This window comes from Ruditapes philippinarum, unplaced genomic scaffold, assembly GCF_026571515.1.
Source record: "Ruditapes philippinarum isolate M1 unplaced genomic scaffold, ASM2657151v2 ctg2680_1_1_1_1, whole genome shotgun sequence".
Taxonomy (NCBI): Eukaryota; Metazoa; Mollusca; class Bivalvia; order Venerida; family Veneridae; genus Ruditapes; species Ruditapes philippinarum.
Window position 1 is genome coordinate 273,371 of NW_026855094.1, and position 21,628 is coordinate 294,998.

General features: G+C 31.3%; 1 protein-coding gene across 15 annotated transcripts in view; it reads left to right on the top strand.

The window, feature by feature from the left end:
* Positions 1-17,509, top strand: part of LOC132742097 (uncharacterized) — a 40,090-nt gene extending 22,581 nt beyond the window's left edge. Inside the window, exons 2-21 of one of the 15 annotated variants that reach the window (XM_060730402.1) lie at positions 2,435-2,633; positions 2,856-3,497; positions 3,874-3,927; positions 5,873-5,974; positions 6,266-6,319; positions 6,881-6,982; positions 7,274-7,327; positions 7,893-7,994; positions 8,305-8,358; positions 8,931-9,044; positions 9,788-9,841; positions 10,410-10,523; positions 10,860-10,913; positions 11,480-11,593; positions 12,370-12,423; positions 12,984-13,097; positions 13,434-13,487; positions 14,483-14,536; positions 15,184-15,329; positions 15,700-17,509. In XM_060730402.1, the coding sequence (XP_060586385.1) occupies positions 2,621-2,633; positions 2,856-3,497; positions 3,874-3,927; positions 5,873-5,974; positions 6,266-6,319; positions 6,881-6,982; positions 7,274-7,327; positions 7,893-7,994; positions 8,305-8,358; positions 8,931-9,044; positions 9,788-9,841; positions 10,410-10,523; positions 10,860-10,913; positions 11,480-11,593; positions 12,370-12,423; positions 12,984-13,097; positions 13,434-13,487; positions 14,483-14,536; positions 15,184-15,329; positions 15,700-16,644 (2,994 nt within the window). In that variant the 5' untranslated portion in view covers positions 2,435-2,620 and the 3' untranslated portion in view covers positions 16,645-17,509. Of the gene's footprint in view, positions 1-2,434; positions 2,634-2,855; positions 3,498-3,873; positions 3,928-5,872; positions 5,975-6,265; positions 6,320-6,880; positions 6,983-7,273; positions 7,328-7,892; positions 7,995-8,304; positions 8,359-8,930; positions 9,045-9,787; positions 9,842-10,409; positions 10,524-10,859; positions 10,914-11,479; positions 11,594-12,369; positions 12,424-12,983; positions 13,098-13,433; positions 13,488-14,482; positions 14,537-15,168; positions 15,330-15,699 lie in introns of all 15 variants that reach the window. The other 14 variants (XM_060730404.1, XM_060730403.1, XM_060730411.1 and 11 more) reach the window with 14 other exon arrangements.
* Positions 17,510-21,628: the final 4,119 nt, after the last annotated feature.

The following is a 21,628-nucleotide window of genomic DNA, read 5'->3' on the forward strand; positions in this document are numbered from 1 at the left end:
CAAGAAATGCAGCAAGTGACGATGATCTAGTAGACATCTGATGACCAGATCTTCTTATAAACTTTTCAATGGTTAATTGGATTTTACCAGAATATTGTACATGTATATCATATATGAATGGGCGGACGAAAGACATTGTTCATCATGAACTTTAGTAGGCTTGCTAGAGATAAGAGTATTAAATGTATTTTCTTTAGAAAATACAATACAGTAGTCAAAATGAACAAAGTCTGTTTTTTTATTATAAAACTGTAACACATATACAAACAAAATATAAAAATTGCAATAAAATGGATTAATATAGTGATATTACATGCATTTTTTTCATGTCATATTAAGAAAAATGTTTCTTTTAATACCTGGGAGTTAAGATACAGTAGCTATATTCTAAGTCCAAGATAAATATTGGAAGTAGAACACACACTGGGGTGAAAAATTTGGGATGAATTTCAAAAAAGACCAAATTCAGGATTTGTTTTGTTTTACGCGTTAACAAAAAATAATGGTACATTAAACATCATGAATAAATTTGGCATGTTGATATAGATCTAGTGAAACATTATTTACCAATGGAAGACTGTTACCTGGATTTTATACAGATACGAGGAAATTCACTAACATCATGTTCATATAAAAGCTACTTGACATTGATTATAAATAAAGAGCTATTGTTAATTGATTTATTGGGAGATCAATCTACTACTTCGTTGAATTTCTTCAAAATCCTCTTTCAGATTTAACACCTCATGTTAAAGCTGCAGACGAAAGTTTCTGTTGTTAAAATGTCACAGTATTCGGAAAATCAACATTCCACTGTGACTCAAACCACCATAAAACCGATAGCCTTCAAACAAAATAGAATCAACTTCTTACAGCAAAAATTCGGGAAATCAGGGTCGATGTTAAAAAATGTCAGAAGTGCAATCAAGGTTGTAAAAAAGAAAGGAGCTATTTTTATATCGAAAAAAATCCCTACGGAAAAGACAATTTCAAAATGATGAAACTATGATATAACAACTTTAAAAATAGCCTACTTGTTTTGTTTTCGATAAATCAATGAAGAGTGCAATTTATGGTTGAATATGTTTGCATTTCATTTCCTGCAAAACTCTCCAGCTCGTCATTCATTATCATAGCGCGAAACAAATGTCCTTAAATAGATTTTCGTCATTGTACACAATGGGCGCTGAGCAATAAACTAAACTTACCCCAAACCGTGAGGTAAAAGTAACAGCCAAACTCGCGTTATTAAAATATTATGATATGATGATCGCTATCACATTGCTGGCAAAAATCTAGCAAGTGGCCTTACTTACTGTAAGCAGGATAGATGTATCTCAATATTTCTCGAAGATACGATTATTGCTTAAACGAGCATTAAAGTCTCCAGAAATCTTTGGATAATGCCAACCCCTCTTACGAGTGTTAAAGGCAGACATTTAGTGCACGTCGGATTGTTAGTAAAAGGTGAAAAGAAAAGCTAAAAAAGAAAAGTCCAAACATTAACATGCTTGGAAGGTGAGACTGAAAATTTATTCTAGTCATGGTTAAAATGTTAATAGTGAAACAAGATGATAAGAGATAAAATGGTTTAAAAACACTGGGAGTAGGACTAGAACTGCAAACCCGAAGGCAGGGTGGCAATGTTACTAGGAAGTTTATTCCATAGTATAATGCTATGAGGGGAGAAAGAGTACTTATGGTAGTCGGAGGATACCTGTATTTGGCGTAGGGATAAGGGGTGCATATGTCTGGTTAATCTGTGTGGGGTATGAACATGTGTTGGGAGATTAATTGCAACTAGGTTATGGTATATCTTATAAAACATTATCAGTCTACAGTCCAATCTGCGATGTTCAAGGGATCGCCAGCCCAGTTCTTCCTGCATGACTGTGACACTACAGTAAGGGGAGTAATCCCTTTTAACCCATCTTATTGCACGTCTCTGGATCATCTCAACTTTGTCAATATTGGTTTTAGTGTAAGGAGACCAAATAAATGAAGCATATTCAACCTGTGGCCGGACCAGGGACTTATATGCTAGTTCTTTCACTTTCTCATTTTAGTAATAACATTTCTTTTAAGAAAGCCAATGGATCTGTTTGCATTTGAAGTTATTTGAGATATATGTGTATTAAATTTAAGGTGAGCAGACAAATCTAGTCCGAGATATTTAGCATTTGTAACAGACTCTAGGACTTGGCCATGGAGCATATATTTGTGTTTAATTATGGTTTAATTTTTGGTGATATGGGTGACTTGGCATTTTGAAGTGTTAAACTCCATGTCCCACTGCTTCTCCCACAAAACCATATTGTCTAGATCATGTTGGAGAGTAAGGTGGGGGGGGGGGGTCTGAGGAGGAATTGATGGTTAGGTATACAGCAGTGTCGTCTGCAAATAATCTGACTTAAGGATTTAATCTGGATTTAAGAAAAGAAGATGGTAGCTTGTGGATATATAGAAGGAAACAGAGGGGCCATAGGACAGAGCCTTGGGGCACTCCAGAGGTAACTGGAACTTCTGATAAGCAGTCACTATCCACAACTATTGTCTGTACTGTCTGTCTACGGCCAATAAGGAAGGGCTGTATCCAGTTTAGAATTTAAGGACAAACACCATGTTCTTGAAGGGTATCTAAGAATTTAAGATGGTTTACTTTATCGAAAGCTTTAGAGAAGTCCAGTAGTATAAGATCTTATCAATAATCATACTCCTGTTTCTTTTCTGTTATAACGATTTGCCCAATCAATTGTTCAGTTTATTCGGTTCCTATAACTACTTGATATTTCAATAAAAATATTTAAATCTTAACTAATACAAAACAAATTTCATCTTGCATCTTTTCTTTCAAGTGAACACGAAGCCTAATTCAACGGTTACTATGGAAGTGACACCTTATGAGGTAATTCCGGAGTGCTATCCTCGGTTCAAGAATGCCGACAAACGCATATGTGACATTACCGATAGGACAAACAAGCTTTTATTAGACACATTTGTACCAACTCTGGTCCGGAAGACTTTTCCAAAACGAAACATTTGTCACAATGTTAAACTTTATCTGTGTAAAATGGAAGAAGACAAGATGAATCTGAATGTAGAAAACTTTGTTATGAAAAATGAAAGCTACACCACTAAACAAACTCACAAATATAGAAATGCTGGACAGTTTCTCACTGAAAATAGAAATTCCTTTGACTCGACCACAGTCTTAGTTTTTCAAGCATGCCAGGATCTGGGTCATGAACTCGAGAAATTTCTACAACCAGGACCGTCCGTCATCATTGTTACATGTTTAAAAGAAGGGCAAGACGCGGAAAATCAATACGACCATCTAAACTGCAAGACAGTGCCATCAGAAGAAAACATTGCTGAAGTGATAGGCTCTTTGCTAGAACAAATGGCGTTCAAACCAATGAAAGAAATGTTCGAATACATCAGAGGTCTGTGTTATGAAAATCACAGCAGTAGTATTGTCACTAAACTAGATCGTAGTGGTAAGTCTTTTTATCATATATGAAATTGTACGTGCGTATTACTATGTGAAAGTACGAAAACTAGACACCTGAACAATACATATTAATTATGTCGTACTCTTATCATAATCCTGTCGAGTCTTTAGACTAAAGGAAGAGAAACAACATTGATATGTTATAGTATTTAAGATCGTACACGACAGCATATCACCAACTTTATTGCATATTTATCAAAGTGTTAACTCGACCACATCAATAATTATATTAAAGGAATCCGCCATTTCTTTTAAATTTAAACTTTGATTCATTTTCTGTTTTGTAAAATTTAATTAAATTTCATGAAAAGAAAAATACTTAAAAAATATAAATAATTGTTGATTAACCTTTTCTTTTTAAGAACCTGAACAAATGCTAGATACGAATGGATCCTTGTGTAATGAAGGAAAATTGGGTAAAAACATGATTTATGCTTGTAATGTGGTTTGTTAATATTCTTTAGTACGATTTATGTACTTTTACTTTATATTTTTAAAAGTTCCTCAGAATAAGCATATCTCAATACATGTGTCATGAACAGGCTGGTGAAAATGCCCGATCGGTATATGTAATCTGTATATAAACAAAAACCTACTAACATCCTCAGTGAATTGATTTATTTTACAAAACTAGCCGGCTATTTAATAAGACATGTACTATGTACATGGCAAAATCACATTGTAGATTTATCTCAGTGGTAAATTTGCGCATATCAGCGTTAATTTACCAACTTTGCCTGAATCACATTTCATCTCCTCACCTTTCTTCCATATTATGTGACGGCAATAATTTAGCGAATGTCTTAGGCAAGGTTAAAAAGAAGCAATTATGTTTCCTTAAAAAACACAACAACAAAAACAACAAAAAAACAACAACAAAAAACACGCACGTACGCCTACACACGCGCGCGCGCGCGCGCACACACACACACACACACGCACACACACACCAACACACACACACACACACGCGCATACACACCAAAAACACACAAAAAAACCCCACACACAACACCCCCAAAAACCAACAGCTTATTTTTTTGTTGCGGGATATTTTATTTTGTTAACGTACAATTGTATATAATGTAAAGAATTTTTAATTTTGAGGGACATTTAAGTGTTCATAAATTAACTTTATTTTATGGGATCAGAAACATATCGAGAGCTTGCATCTTTAATTCTAGAGGGACATTTTGGAGTTAATTTTAAGGTATTGTAGACTTAATTTCTATTTAATGGAGTAAATTGTTTATTTGTTTCCTGCAAATAAATTTTGTTAAGTTTAAAAGACCTTGTTGCTGGTTTTGCTTTCCTATCCTTCTCATTACGTCTGGAACTTAACATTATGTTGCTGATGAGATGAAACCTTGACTCGTCTATGAAAAGAGCTGCAAGAACCAAGTCTTGCTACCCGAAGCGTTTGTTGAAGTTTGCTGTGTTGAAGGGATTGAAAAAATATTCGTTGACAACGTCTTCTGAGGCTAGGATCACCATTAACTTCTGTGACTTTCAGGGAAGTGTAACACCAAGACTTACGCCCTTGTTGTTGATTTTGCAAGACATACAACCCCGTAGTCGAATGTCAGTTTTACAAAAGTCGCCTTCAAATCAGAAGCAAGATTATCTTTTATCATAAATATTGTAAATAGAAGAATATCTTTAAATAGGTGAATAATGCCATAGCTGACGTATGTGCTATTTATTTTGAAAATGTATTGGTCCGTTTACTTATCGTTATTGTCAGTTTGAACTCGATTTCATAGTTTGAGATTCCTGCGTTTTCGACCTCTAACAATTTAGTCAGACACACTAAATGTAAAATTGAAATAGAAATTGATTTACACTTTAGGCGTATTTTAGTGTTCTTGAATTTATGTGAAATTTATTGCACGGAAACGAAGTGGTCTACCGACCGACTGACCGTTCTACCAACCATTACACCGACAAATAAACCGAAATTTGTAAAACAATATAACTATTTTCTACGAAAAGGGTCAAAAATACGATAAAGTTTATGAATATTATCCAACCCACGCAAAAACTGTACACTACATAAAATCAGTAACCAAAGTTCGTTATAATTTAATCTAAAATTATTTTCGAAACGCCGACTTGAATGAATCCGAAACATGTAGGAAATAAAAAAAGTTGATATTGACGTATGGAAGTCAATACATACAGTTATAAAAAACACATGATACTACTTTAGATGAGACCTTAATGATTCCAATCAAATGCTTCTTTTCATGAATGTGATTGAATGCAAAAGATTGATAGAATATTGCATTTGATGTAACATCAATCATTTTCCCACTTTTCCATATGTCTATTTTTAACATTTTACATTTTCTTGTTTTGTAGCAAAACTTTTAAGTTCTACGAATGATTCGCACAATAAAAAAAGAAAATTGGAAACAAGCACTGAAAAAGGAACGTGTACCACCCCCAGACAAGAAGTGAATGGTTTGTAAATTTTTTCAAGTGAACTTGAATTTTTTATATCAGGTTGCTCTATAAAAGTTCGAAGATACCAATATAGTAATTTTAACATTGAGTTTATGTAATTCTCACTTTAGCAGGTTATGAATATATAATTTGATGTTTAAATCGCCTCTCTGTTACGAAATATAATTTTCTAAGATGAGCTGGATAAAAAGTTTAAATAAATAAATACTTTTCGAGGTAATATAGAAGTCATATTCACGTATGTTTTGGCTACAATAGTTTTAATTTGATATTTATATTCAAATCTAGGATTTGCAAGACAGTGCAATGAAATTGAAGAGAATGAAGTGGCAAAACAGGAAGGTAAAATAACAAATGACCAAAGATTTTTATCTGCCATATGCTGTACAAAATTGAAAATTTGCTTATTCGGCTATAAAGTTAAATTGTTTGCACTTTGTGATTGCTGTGCCATTATGTCTTTGAAACTTCGTAAGAAATATAGAATATCATCTCATTTAAATAAAATATGAATTCATGCGTTTTTAATTGCTTGGGGTTACTGCCGATTTTGTAAATAAAGGATTAATGAAGTAATACTGGAAATGGGATGAGTCTTGTAAAATATTGAACCAAAGATTGTTATAATTTAATCAAGAATTATTTTCAAAACGACGACTTGAATGAATCCGACACATGTAGGAAAAACAAAGTTAATATTGACGTATGGAAGTCGATACATACAGTTATAAAACACATGATTCTATTTTAGATGTTACCTTTATGATTCCTTTAAAATGCTTCGTTTCATGAATATCATTGAATGCAAAATATTGAGAAAATATTGCATTTGATGTAACATCAATCATTTTCCCACTTTTCCATATGTCTATTTTTAACATTTTACCTTTTCTTGGTTTGTAGCAAAACTATTAGGTTCTACGAATGATTCGCACAATAAAAAAAGAAAACTGGAAACAAGCACTGAAAAAGGAACGTGTACCACCCCCAGACAAGAAGTGAATGGTTTGTAAATTTTTTCAAGTGAACTTGAATTTTTTATATCAGGTTGCTCTATAAAAGTTCGAAGATACCAATATAGTAATTTTAACATTGAGTTTATGTAATTCTCACTTTAGCAGGTTATGAATATATAATTTGATGTTTAAATCGCCTCTCTGTTACGAAATATAATTTTCTAAGATGAGCTGGATAAAAAGTTTAAATAAATAAATACTTTTCGATGTAATATAAAAGTCATATTCACGTATGTTTTGGCTACAATAGTTTTAATTTGATATTTATATTCAAATCTAGGATTTGCAAGACAGTGCAATGAAATTGAAGAGAATGAAGTGGCAAAACAGGAAGGTAAAATAACAAATGACCAAAGATTTTTATCTGCCATATGCTGTACAAAATTGAAAATTTGCTTATTCGGCTATAAAGTTAAATTGTTTGCACTTTGTGATTGCTGTGCCATTATGTCTTTGAAACTTCGTAAGAAATATAGAATATCATCTCATTTAAATAAAATATGAATTCATGCGTTTTTAATTGCTTGGGGTTACTGCCGATTTTGTAAAAAAAGGATTAATGAAGTAATACCGGAAATGGAATGTGTCTTATAAAATATTGAACCAAAGTTTGTTATAATTTAATCTAAAATTATTTTCGAAACGTCGACTTGAATGAATCCGACACATGTAGGAAATAAAAAAAGTTGATATTGACGTATGAAAGTCAAACATACAGTTATAGAAAAACACATGATACTACTTAAGATGAGACCTTTAGAATTCCAATCAAATGCTTCTTTTCATGAATATTATTGAATGCAAATTATTGAGAAAATATTGCATTTGATGTAACATCAATCATTTTCTCACTTTTCCATAGGTCTATTTTTAACATTTTACATTTTCTTGTTTTGTAGCAAAACTATTAGGTTCTACGAATGATTCGCACAATAAAAAAAGAAAACTGGAAACAAGCACTGAAAAAGGAACGTGTACCACCCCCAGACAAGAAGTGAATGGTTTGTAATTTTTCTCAAGTGTACTTGATGCATAACAAAACAATTTTTTTATGTCAGGTGGCTCTATAAAAGTTCGAAGATACCAATATAGTAATTTTAACATTGAGTTTATGTAATTCTCACTGTAGCTGTTTATGAATATATAATGTGATGTTTAAATCGCCTCTCTGTTACGAAATATAATTTTCTGAGATGAGCTGGATGAAAAGTTTAAATAAAATAAATTATACTTTTCGATGTAATATAGAAGTCATATTCACGTATTTTTTGGCTACACTAGTTTCAATTTGATATTTATATTTAAATCTAGGGTTTGAAAGACAGTGCAATGAAATTGAAGAGAATGAAATGGCAAAACAGGAAGGTAAAATAGCAAATGACAAAAGATTTTTATCGGTCATATGCTGTAAAAAATTGAAAATTTGCTTATTCTGCTGTAAAGTTAAATTGTTTGCACTTTGTGGTTGCTGTGCCATTATGCCATTATGAAACTTCGTTAGAAATATAGAATAATATCTCATTTAAATAAAATATGAATTCATGCGCTTTTAATTGGTTGGGGTTACTGCCGGTTTTGTTCAAAAAAAAAATTAATGAAGTAATACTGGAAATCGGGTGTGACTTATAAAATATTGAACCAAAGTTTGTTATAATTTAATCTAAAATTATTTTCAAAACTTCGACTTGAATGAATCCGACACATGTAGGAAATAAAAAAAGTTGATATTGACGTATGGAAGTCAATACATATAGTTATAGAAAAAACACATGATACTACTTTAGATAAGACCTTTAGGATTCCAATCAAATGCTTCTTCAAGAATTTAATTGAATGCAAAATATTGAGAGAATATTGCATTTGATGTAACGTCAAACATTTTTCACACTTTTCCATACTTTTATGTCTCTTTTTAAAATTCTTCCCTTTTTGTTTAGTATCAAAACCATCAAGTCCTACGAATGACTCGCACAATGAAGAAAGAAAATTGCAAACATGCACTGAAACAGGAACGTGTGCCTCTTCCAGTGACGACAGTCGAAAATTAAATGGTTTGTAAATTTTCTCAAGTACGAGTACACTTTATGTATTACAAAATAATCATTTATGTCAGGTTGCTCTATAAAAGTTCGAAGATACCAATATAGGTATTTAAAAATTGATTTTATGTTATTCTCACTGTAGCAGTTAATGAATATAAAGAGGATATTTGTTTAGTTCAGTGTAAGATCGGAATGTATTTCACCGAGTGAGCACCAAAAGGTAAATATGAACTTTTGGTGTTTACAAGGTGAAATATATTTCGATCTTACACTAAACTAAAAAAATTTTCTTTTTATTATATGCAAAGAAACGTTTTAAAAAGACAGTAAACCTAAAACTGAATGAAATACGCGCCAAATAATAATACAACGTGACGTCATTTACGACGTCACGTCATTAAGTTGGTACCCAGTACTGTGCACGCTGGTATTTCACTGAAACAACGTAAGGGGCTTAAATTCAAAACAGTGAAATTACCAAAGTGGTAATTTCACTGTTTCAAACAGTGAAATTACCAATTTTATATCACTGATATATTTCTATAAACCACCGAAAAGCATGTAATAAATAATGTGATGTTTATATCGCTTCTGTGTTACGAAATATAACTTTCTAAGATGATCTGCATAAGAAGTTTAGATAAAATAGATTATACTTTTTGATTTTTAAGGGAATTTGAATTATAAAGAGGCCATATTTATGTATATTTTGGCTACCACAGTTTTAATTATATATTTATATTTCAATCTAGGGCTTGTCAGAGAGTGCAATGAAATTGAAGAGAATGAAATTGCAAAACAGGAAGGTAAAATAACAAATGACAAAATATTTTTTTATCTGCTCTGCCATATGCTGTAAACTATTGAAAATTTGCTTATTCTGCTGTAAAGTTAAATTGTTTGCACTTTGTGATTGCTGTGCCATTATGTCTTTGAAACTTCGTTAGAAATATAGAATAATATCTCATTTAAGAAAATATGAATTCATGCATTTTTTAATTGCTTGGGGTTACTGCCGATTTTGTAAAAAAAGGATTAATGAAGTTATACCGGAAATGGAATGTGTCTTATAAAATATTGGACCAAAGTTTGTTATAATTTAATCTAAAATTATTTTCAAAACGCCGACTTAAATGAATCCGACACATGTAGGAAATATAAAAAGTTGATATTGACGTATGGAAGTTAAACATACAGTTATAGAAAAACACATGATTTTTTAGATGAGACCTTTAGAATTCCAATCAAATGCTTCTTTTCATCAATATGATTGAATGCAAAATATTGAGAGAATATTGCATTTGACGTACACGTCAATCATTTTCCCCACTTTTCCATAGGTCTCTTTTTAAAATTCTACCTTTTCTTGTTAAGTATCAAAAATATCAAGTTCTATGAATGACCCGCACAATGGAAAAAGAAGATTGCAGACAAGCAGTGAAACAGGAACGTGTACCTCTTCCAGTGACGGCAGTCGAAAATTGAATGGTTTGTTAATTTTCTCAGGTACACTTTATGCACAGCAAAAAAAATATTTATGTCAGGTTGCTCTATAAAAGTCTATAAAAGTCCGAAGATACCAATATAGGTATTTTAAAATTGATTTTATGTAATTCTCACTGTAGCAGTTAAGAATATATAATGTGATGTTTAAATCGCCTCTCTGTTACGAAATATAATTTTCTAAGATGATCTGCATAAGAAGTTTAAATAAAATAGATTATACTTTTTAATTTTTTAAGGGAGTCCAATTTATATAGAGGTCATATTGACATATTTTTTTGGCTATAATAGTTTTAATTTTATAATTATATTTCAATTTAGGACTTGTCAGAGTGTGCAATGAAATTGAAGAGAATGAAATTGCAAAACGGGAAGGTAAATTAACAAATGACAAAATTTTTTATCTGTCATATGCTGTAAAATATTGAAAATTTGCTTATTCTGCTATAAAGTTAAATTGTTTGCACTTTGTTATTGCTGTTTCATTATGTCTTTGAAACTTCGTAAGAAATTTAGAATAATATCTCATTTAAATAAAATATGAATTCATGCGTTTTTAAATTGCTTGGGGTTACTGCCGACTTTGTAAATAAACGAATAATGAAGTAATATTCGAAATGGAATGTGTCTTATAAAATACTGAACCAAAATTTGTTTTAATTTAATATAGAATTATTTTCAAAACGTCGACTTGGATGAATCCGACACATGAAGGAAATACAAAAATTTAATATTGACGTATGGAAGTCAAAACATGCATTTAAAGAAAAAAACATGATACTACTTTAGCTGAGACATTTAGGATTCCAATCAAATGCTTCTTCGAGAATATAACTGAATGCAAAATATTGAGAGAATATTGCATTTGATGTAACGTCAATCATTTTCACACTTTTCCATACTTTAAGTTCTCTTTTTAAAATTCTTCCGTTTTTGTTCAGTATCAAAACCATCAAGTTCTACGAATGACTCGCACAACGAAGAAAGAAAATTGCAAACATGCACTGAAACAGGAACGTGTGCCTCTTCCAGTGACGACAGTCGAAAATTAAATGGTTTGTAAATTTTCTCAAGTACGAGTACACTTTATGTATTACAAAACAATCATTTATGTCAGGTTGCTCTATAAAAGTTCGAAGATACCAATATAGGTATTTAAAAATTGATTTTATGTTATTCTCACTGTAGCAGTTAATAAATATATAGAGGATATTTGTTTAGTTCAGTGTAAGATCGGAATGTATTTCACCGAGTGAGGACCAAAAAGTATATTTAACGAGTGGCACAGCCACGAGTGAAATATGAACTTTTGGTGTTTACAAGGTGAAATATATTTCGATCTTACACTAAACTAAAAAAAATTTATTTTTATTATATGCAAAGAAACGTTTTAAAAAGACATTAAACCTAAAACTGAAAAATGAATAGCGCGCCAAATAATAATACAACGTGACGTCATTTACGACGTCACGTCATTAAGTTGGTACCCAGTACTGTGCACGCTGGTATTTCACTGAAACAACGTAAGGGGCTTCAATTCAAAACAGTGAAATAATCAAAGTGGTAATTTCACTGTTTCAAACAGTGAAATTACCAGTTTTATATCACTGATATATTTCTATAAACCACCGAAAAGCATGTAATAAATAATGTGATGTTTATATCGCTTCTGTGTTACGAAATATAATTTTCTAAGATGATCTGCATAAGAAGTTTAGATAAAATAGATTATACTTTTTGATTTTTTAAGGGAATTTGAATTATAAAGAGGCCATATTTATGTATATTTTGGCTACCACAGTTTTAATTATATATTTATATTTTAATCTAGGACTTGTCAGAGAGTGCAATGAAATTGAAGAGAATGAAATGGCAAAAGAGGAAGGTAAAATAACAAATGACAAAAGATTTTTATCTGCCATATGCTGTAAAATATTGAAAATTTGCTTATTCTGCTGTAAAGTTAAATTGTTTGCACTTTGTTATTGCTGTTTCATTATGTCTTTGAGACTTCGTAAGAAATATAGAATAATATCTCATTTAAATGAAATATAAATTCATGCGTTTTTAATTGGTTGGGGTTACTGCTAATAAAAAGAAAGATTAATGAAATAATACTGGAAATGGGATGTGTCTTATAAAATATTGAACCAAAATTTGTAATTTAATCTAAAATTATTTTCAAAACTTCGACTTGAATGAATCCGACACATGTAGGAAATAAAAAAAGTTGATATTGACGTATGGAAGTCAATACATACAGTTATAGAAAAAATACAAGATACTACTTTAGATAAGACCTTTATGATTCCAATCAAATGCTTCTTCAAGAATTTAATTGAATGCAAAATATTGAGAGAATATTGCATTTGATGTAACGTCAATCAGTTTTCACACTTTTCCATACTTTTATGTCTCTTTTTAAAATTCTTCCTTTTTGTTTAGTATCAAAACTATCAAGTTCTACGAATGACTCGCGTAATGAAGAAAGAAAATTGAAAACATGCACTGAAACAGGAACGTGTGCCTCTTCCAATGACGACAGTCGAAAATCAAATGGTTTGTAAATTTTCTCAAGTACGAGTACACTTTATGTATTATAATACAATCATTTATGTCAGGTTGCTCTATAAAAGTTCGAAGATACCAATACAGGTATTTAAAAATTGATTTTATGTTATTCTCACTGTAGCAGTTAATGAATATATAATGTGATGTTTATTAATATCGCTTCTCTGTTACGAAATATAATTTTCTAAGATGATCTGCATAAGAAGTTTAGATAAAATAGATTATACTTTTTGATTTTTTAAGGGAATTTAAATTATAAAGAGGCCATATTTACGTATATTTTGGCTACCAAAGTTTTAATTATTTATTTATATTTCACTCTAGGACTTGTCAGAGAGAGCAATGAAATTAAAGAGAATGAAATTGCAAAACGGGAAGGTAAAATAACAAATGACAAAATATTATTTATCTGCCATATGCTGTAAACTATTGAAAATTTGCTTATTCTGCTATAAAGTTAATTGTTTTCACTTTGTTATTGCTGTGCCTTATGTCTTTGAAACTTCGTAAGAAATTTAGAATAATATCTCATTTAAAAAAATATGAATTCATGCGTTTTTTAAGTGCTTTGAGTTAATACCGATTTTGTAAATAAAGGATTAATGAAATTATACTGGAAATGGAATGTGTCTTATAAAATATTGAACCAAGTTTGTTATAATTTAATCTAAAATTATTTTCAAAACGCCGACTTAAATGAATCCGAAACATGTAGGAAATAAAAAAAGTTGATATTGACATATGGAAGTCAATACATACAGTTATAGAAAAAACACATGATTGTTTAGATGAGACCTTTAGGATTCCAATCAAATGCTTCTTTTCATGAATATGACTGAATGCAAAAGATTGAGAGAATATTGCATTTGATGTAAACATCAATCATTTTCCCACTTTTCCATAGGTTTTATTTATAAATTTTTACCTTTTCTTGTTTAGTAGCAAAACTATCAAGTTCTACGAATGACTCGCACAATAAAAAAAGAAAATTGCCAAGAAGCACTAAAAAAGGAACGTGTACCACCTCCAGACAAGAACTGAACGGTTTGTAAACTTTCTTAAGTGTACTTTATGCATAACAAAACAATTATTTATATCAAGTTGCTCTATAAAAGTTCGAAGATACCAATAAAGTAATTTTAAAAATTGAGTTTATGTAATTCTCACTGTAGCAGTTAATGAATATATAATGCGATGTTTAAATCGCCTCTCTGTTACGAAATATAATTTTCTAAGATGATCAGCATAAGAAGTTTATCAAATAAAATAAGTTATACTTTTCGATTTTTTAAGGTGAGTCGCATTTATATAGAGGTCATATTCACGTATTTTTTGGTACCATAGTTTAATTTTATATTTATATTTCAATCTAGGACTTGTCAGAGAGTGCAATGAAATTGAGGAGAATGATATGGCAAAACAGGAAGGTAAAATAACAAATGACAAATATTTTTATTTGTTATATGGTGTTAAATATTTAAAATGTGCTTATTCTGCTGAAAAATAAAATTGTTTGCACTTTGTAATTGCTATTTCATTATGTTTTTAAACCTTGTATGAAATATAGAATAATATCTCATTTAAATAAAACATGAATTCATGCGTTTTAAATTGCTTGGGGTTATTACCGATTTTGTAAATGAAGGATTAATGAAGTAATATTGGAAATGGCATGTGTCTTATAAAATATTGAACCAAAGTTTGTTATAATTTAATCTAGAATTATTTTCAAAATGCTTGAATGAATCTAACACATGTAGGAAATAAAAAAGTTGTTATTTTAAATAAGAAATGATAAGAATCCCTAAAGACTTTCCAAAAGAACAACATTGAAAATGTTGAGTAAGGCTGTTTACGGATAGTAGCGGAATGTACAAACGACCGCAAAAGCTACTTATACTATACAGGATGTTTAATTAAAAATGGATAATGAATCAAGTACATCTAAAAACTGGGAGTGCATTACAGCTTGGTACAACTAAGGAGACATTGGGTAATTACAATTAAATTATACATGATTTTAATATAATTACAATATTTTTGAATTTATACTTCTTAGAATGTTTTAATTCAGACGAAAAGTCAAATAGAAAATTTCGAGAAAGCAAAGAAGATTTTCAACGTTTATTAGGGGAAATGATTGGAATGTATAGAAGAAGCAGACTTCCTGAAACTTTAAAACCACATCTAGATGGCCCATGGGGAAAAGAAAGTGATCAGGTATGCAAATATTTATATTGTTTAATTATCTAACTGAAAGTCAATACTAACATTTGTAAAGAAATGTTATTTATTATTATGTTTTTAAAATGTCGTTTGATTTTTTTTATATGTTTAAGCATTAAACTGTATATGTTGGTTTCCTGCTGACAGTTGATTATGCAGTGAAATCATATATTCAACCTGAAAGAGCAATAAATCGTCGGTGTATAAAAATGACAAAACAAACAGATTCTTAATATGTAAAGGTTTCAGTCATGTTTGACCATGATAAGAAATGTTGTTGATACAATATCACACAGAGGGAAAACAAATTATAAAAGAATATATAGAAAAAGTACATACAAATTATAATTTATTATACTTGCAGGTTATAAGGAGTTTGTACCGATTAAGCCCGTCAGTTAGAGGGTACAGTTACAAGTTTATCACAAGACTACAAATCCACGTTTTTGGCAATGATATTGAAAAGCTGAGACCGAAAATTGCAGAAATACTTAACAACCATGGGATTAAATCAGACTCTTATGATGTCGTCCCACCGCTTGATGATGTCAAGCAATTTAGCAAAATACTTTCCGGGTCGAGGGTGGAAGTGGATGAAAGCAAGCACTTTGGCAGTTTAACAAGTTTTGTGAAAATGACACCAAAGACACAGAAAACGAAAACGTACTGTTCACTTGCATCAAAACATCTGCTTCAAGGACAAAAAACGCTTGATATTTTGAGCAAAGAACGAACTTTAAAAGCTGATGTTATTGAAAAAACGGCTCCTCTTGGTGACTTGAATATGCTGTTTGATATTGCTGCAGCCAGAATTAAGAAGGAAGATGAATTGCACTGTGACGGTAGATTCAAAACAGAGAATGGAACGTTAATGAAGGGCAAGATGAATAAAGATGATTCAATTGATTGTCTACACGTGCACATGTATGGGGCTGAAACACCATTTAGTCGTGGAATCATCGCTACCACACAATATATTAACATACACTCTTCTGTAAATGGAGAAGAGTCGCAACCAGAAGCCGTGGAAGACGATATAAATGAGGTTAATAGATTTATATATGTTCAAAGTAGAGACAAAACCAAGCCATTTTGTAAACAAGGTGACAGTGGAGCTATGGTATGTGCCGACCACGAAGAAGATAATCATGTTGAATTGATTTCAAGTGTGATTGGAGGACCTTTAATTGTTAAAAACAAAGATGGGAAAAACATGATTACCGATTCTTACCAAACCCTTAGGCTAAGAAGTGGCGTTGATTATTTAGAAAAGTTAACTCAAAGTGACATTGAATTTTTTGATTCATAAAGTCAAAGAAGTAAATGTGCTCGAAAAATGACCTGTTATTTTGACAAAATGTAGTTATGAACTCAATATTTTAATCGCACGCTCATAATTATATTTATAACAGATTTTATTTCAAAATCTTCTTGAAGATCTATATTGTATTTTTATCAGTTATGATCAAATTAAGAGTTCTTATACATTTCTTACCTATATTTAAATTCATACATTCTTGCTTCAGTTTAATGAACCTTTTTCCATATCTAAAATTGCGGTATGTTTGTCGAAAACAACAACAAAAACAAAAATATAACAACGACAAGGAGAAATAAAAACACAAAAACAGGTTTGGTTAATAATAACAGTTCTTTCCTCTTAAAATATATAGCTTTCCATATTAGAAGGGTCAACATGATTTAGTTAACGATTATTTTTGTTTTAAAAAATCAGTAGTTATTGTTCGTTTTAGTGTTATTTGACAGGCTAATCATTTCGGTTGTTAATTGTCAAGAATTATGTTTAATTTCATAATCGACTATACACATAACTTACATTACATATGTAAATTATAACATTTTTCAGGGTGATTGACATGTTTAATTGTATTTTAAGAATTAAGTTCATGTACACAATTTTGAGAAGAAAAGAAAAATATTTTTATGATACTTATACAGTTAAGACAGAAAAAAAGTGTAACGACTGGAATTAAACATATTTGCATGTGTGTTCTTTATATAATTTGTATAAAAGCAGATGGTATCGTTAAAGTTACTATAACTCATCATTTAATTGTACATTCCCACGTTTGCTATTAGCCATATATATATATTGTATACTTGGCCAAGAATTGTAATATTTTAGCAGATATTCCATTCTGATTGTTCTATAATATGGAACCTAGAAATATAGAATGTGTATGGGTTGAAATTTTATTATCTCAATCTAAACGTATTCTGTTTGGTACTTTTTATCGACCTCCCAATGCAGATGCACATTATACAACTCTTATCGAACACTCTCTTAACTTGGCAGAAGAAACAAATATAACAGATATAATTGTAACTGGAGACTTTAACTTTAATCCATCTAATCCGACATTATCACGCAAACTTCTTTCAATTTGTCAACAATTTCACCTTGAACAACTCATAAACGAACCTACACATTTTACCGAGTCGTCAGCATCTGTTTTAGATCTCTTTCTTGTTTCTTGCAGTCACCGAGTAATAACATCAGGTGTTGGGGAATCAGTTTTGGACCAAAACATTCGCTTCCACTGCCCTATTTTTGCTCTTTTTTTCATTTTCTAAACCTAAATCAGGATCTTTCAAGCGTTTTATATGGTTATATGATCGCGGCAACTACCACACTCTGAAACAAAGTATTATGCAAACTGACTGGGATCAATATACAAACACCGACATAGATGAACACGCAACTTTAGTAAGCAACAAAATTCTCGAAATTTCAAAGCAGTACATTCCTACAAGAACAATAATAGTTGAACCGACTGATGCAGTAAGGATAACAACTAAAATCAAACAGCTTATTCGTAAAGCAAAAAACTTTATCACAGAGCCAAACAAACCCAAAATCCTTTGCACTGGCACTCATTCAAAAAATACGTAATGAAATCCTCTCACTTATTTATACGGCCAAACGTAACCACATCAAGAAACTTGCAGACTCTGTTACATCAGACAACACATCGCAGAGAGACTGGTGGAGACTCATTAAATCATTCATATCACCGACTGACAAGCAAACAATTCCGCACTCTCTCACCCAGTCACTCAAAGACTTTCCTATGATAACAAATCAAAATCCGACTTATTGAACAACTATTTCAGCAACCAGTCCTCTCTTGAAAACTGTAATAAAGAAGTTCCTGGCGATTTTTTTCGAACAGTCTGTGAACACTCTCACTCAATTAGTATTACAACTCAAGATGTTGAAGATGCTATCAAAAACTTTAAATACCAATAAAGCTTCTGGGCCCGATGAAATAAGTAATCGTATCTTGTTCGAAACCTCGTCCGTAATCAAATATCCACTCTGCTCTCTTTTTAATCATTCACTCCTAACTTGTAAGATTCCCCAAACTTGGAAAGATGCCAACATTTGCCCAATTTTTAAGAAAGGAGATCCATCGTTACCCAGCAATTATCGTCCTATATCACTATTGTGTTGTATGGAAAAAGTTTTTGAACGCATTTTGTTTAAGTATATCTTTAACTTTCTTCATGATAATGATTTTATATCGCCCTTCAATCTGGTTTCAAACCTGGCGACTCAACTGTGAATAAACTAACCTTTATCTTCATCTCTTTCTGAAAGGCTCTTGATAAAGGTCTTGAAATACGGATTGTCTTTTTCGACACCAGCAAGGCTTTTGATAAAGTGTGGCGTCTCCTGCTCAAACTAAAAGGTGCCGGTGTTCTGGGACCCCTCCTCTGGTTTTAGGACTACCTTTCAAATAGACACCAATCTGTTGTCCTTCCTGGGATCAAATCTGATTGGTCTGTAATAAACGCAGGAGTTCCTCAAGGCTCGATTCTGGGTCCGCTTTTTTTTTAGTTTATATCAATGATATTGTTGTTGACTTAAGGTCCTCTGTTTAATCTTTTTTGCCGACGATTACCCAGTTTGTATTTGATCGTTTGTATTCATTCCAGTTACTACGGCTGACATTCTTCAATCTGACATAAACAAGATTTCTTCATGGGCTGACAAATGGGCTAGTAAAGTTTAATCCTTCCAAATCTGAAACCATGTTAATCACACGTAAAAACATCAACAACAGTTCCATCCACCCCTCCTAATGCCCAAAACCAGACCATATCTTCAGTGACATCTCACAAACATTTAGGCTTACACTTTTCTGACGATGGTTTCCTGGCATATTCACATTAATCATGTTAAGGAGATGGCGTGGAAACGTATACATATAATGCGCAAATTAAATTTTCAACTTGATCGCAAAATCTTTTAGAAATTAATTACTTATTTTACTCAGGCCAATCCTAAAAAAAGCCGATGTTGTTTACATCAATTGTACCCTTTTAAAAAAAGGGGTTTGAACTAGAAAAAATCCAACATAAAAAGTTCTGAATTTGTTTTCTTTAAATTAAAACTTGGTTCTTCTTTTTGGGCTTCAAGGGAAGGTCCGGGGAAAAACCCCCTCGGGGCAGCAAAAGGGGAAACTAAATTAATTTTCTTTATAAGATGAAAAAGGGAAACTCTCCCGCCCTACCTATAAACTATTTTTCCCTCCTCTTTTTGGGGTAAAAACCAACACGTTATAATTTAAGAAATTCGAAGGATAAAAGGGAAATTCCCCCCAAAAAACCCATTTCTTTTATACTATCTAACCCGCTTTTTTCCTTTTCAGGGTCTCCATAATAACTAAGAATTAATAACCAATTGATGTTACCAAAATGCCCTACATTATCTGCTTTTTAAGTGTCTTTTGAATAGAAACATAACAAAATGTCCAAAATTTTTCTATACAGGTGTTCGAAAATGGCAAATATATCATGCACGTCTTCGAACAGAGTGCAGTTCTTTAAACTACCATCTATACAGAAAAAATATTGTTAACTCACCTTTATGTCAATGTGGATTGGTAGAAACTAAACCATCATTTTTTCTTTGAATGCAAACAATACAGTAATATCAGACACAGCCTTTTCCAAACTCTTTCAGCCTACTGTAATGTCACTCTTCACACACTACTTAACGGCGATACAAACTTAAGTGACGATATCAATATCAGCATATTTCAGGCAGTTCAAATGTTTATCCGAGACAGCAAACGATTTTCATAGTCTATGATACATTGCTCCTCCAATTTACTCACCGAATAGATCCTCCTCTTTTCTTCTACTTATGAAATTAAGTTTCTTTGTGTATCTTAAATTATGAAATTCTAAACTTTATACAGTTATAAACAGACAATTATTGCGTCTAATCTATTAAGTCCCTATTCATATATCTTTCAGATAGAAAACTTCTACTAACGCCCCTTTTTGTTTCTAGGTCGCTAATTTGACTTAGTGACGACAGTAACGTATCTTCTACATTTTTGTAATCAATTACTTTTTACCTAAATTCAATATTTCAAACATTTTCAAAACCCGTCATATTTATAGTAACTAATCTTATGTCAGGAAAAGGCCTTTATAAGCATTTTATGCTTTCGGATCTGATCCTTTTTCAGCATTGTATTGTTATTTTCACCATTGTATGTAAATCTTGTATGTGTAAAATGTTCGAAATTAAAATATGTTTAAACTATAATATGGACATTTACCATCAGAAATGGTATTCATTTTTCAGGCACATTTTTTTTTTTTTCTCTTTTTCATGAAATAATTTACATTTAAAGTGGCATTTCTTTGTTTTCTTTAAATATTCCGAGTCTCCCTTTCTTCTATCAATGTAGTTCATGAAGCGGGAGCATCTAAATATGCTAACGCAATGCCGTAAATGTACATTGTTAATACAATTAAGATATTTCTCTGAGAAAAATTACTTTTTAAATAAGCAATATCTATCTAATTTTGACATACTATGGATATCATTATACCACATTTGATGTATTCATCTTTGACTCTTTGCATTGATTGTTGCAATTGACCATTTGAAATATCAACGTAGTTCCACTGCAATTTACAATTTTTGATGATACACCATAAGAAATAAACTTGAACCATATACCATTTATGTACACGACACCGAACGCCTTTAAAATCAACACAAGCTATAAATATTTTCGTTTTTTACATAATCCAATATCCTATTTATATTACTATTCAAAACAAAAAAAGCAATCAACAGTGTTTTTCCTTTGCTGAGAGCAAATTGACATTCGTCTAATACATTTACAATTAGCGACCACTTTCTTATACTATTATCGAAAATGATTGAAAATATTTTTGAAAAAAAAAAACAAAAACTTGTAAGGGTAATACCTCTATAATTATTATCATTGGTCAGATCACCTTTT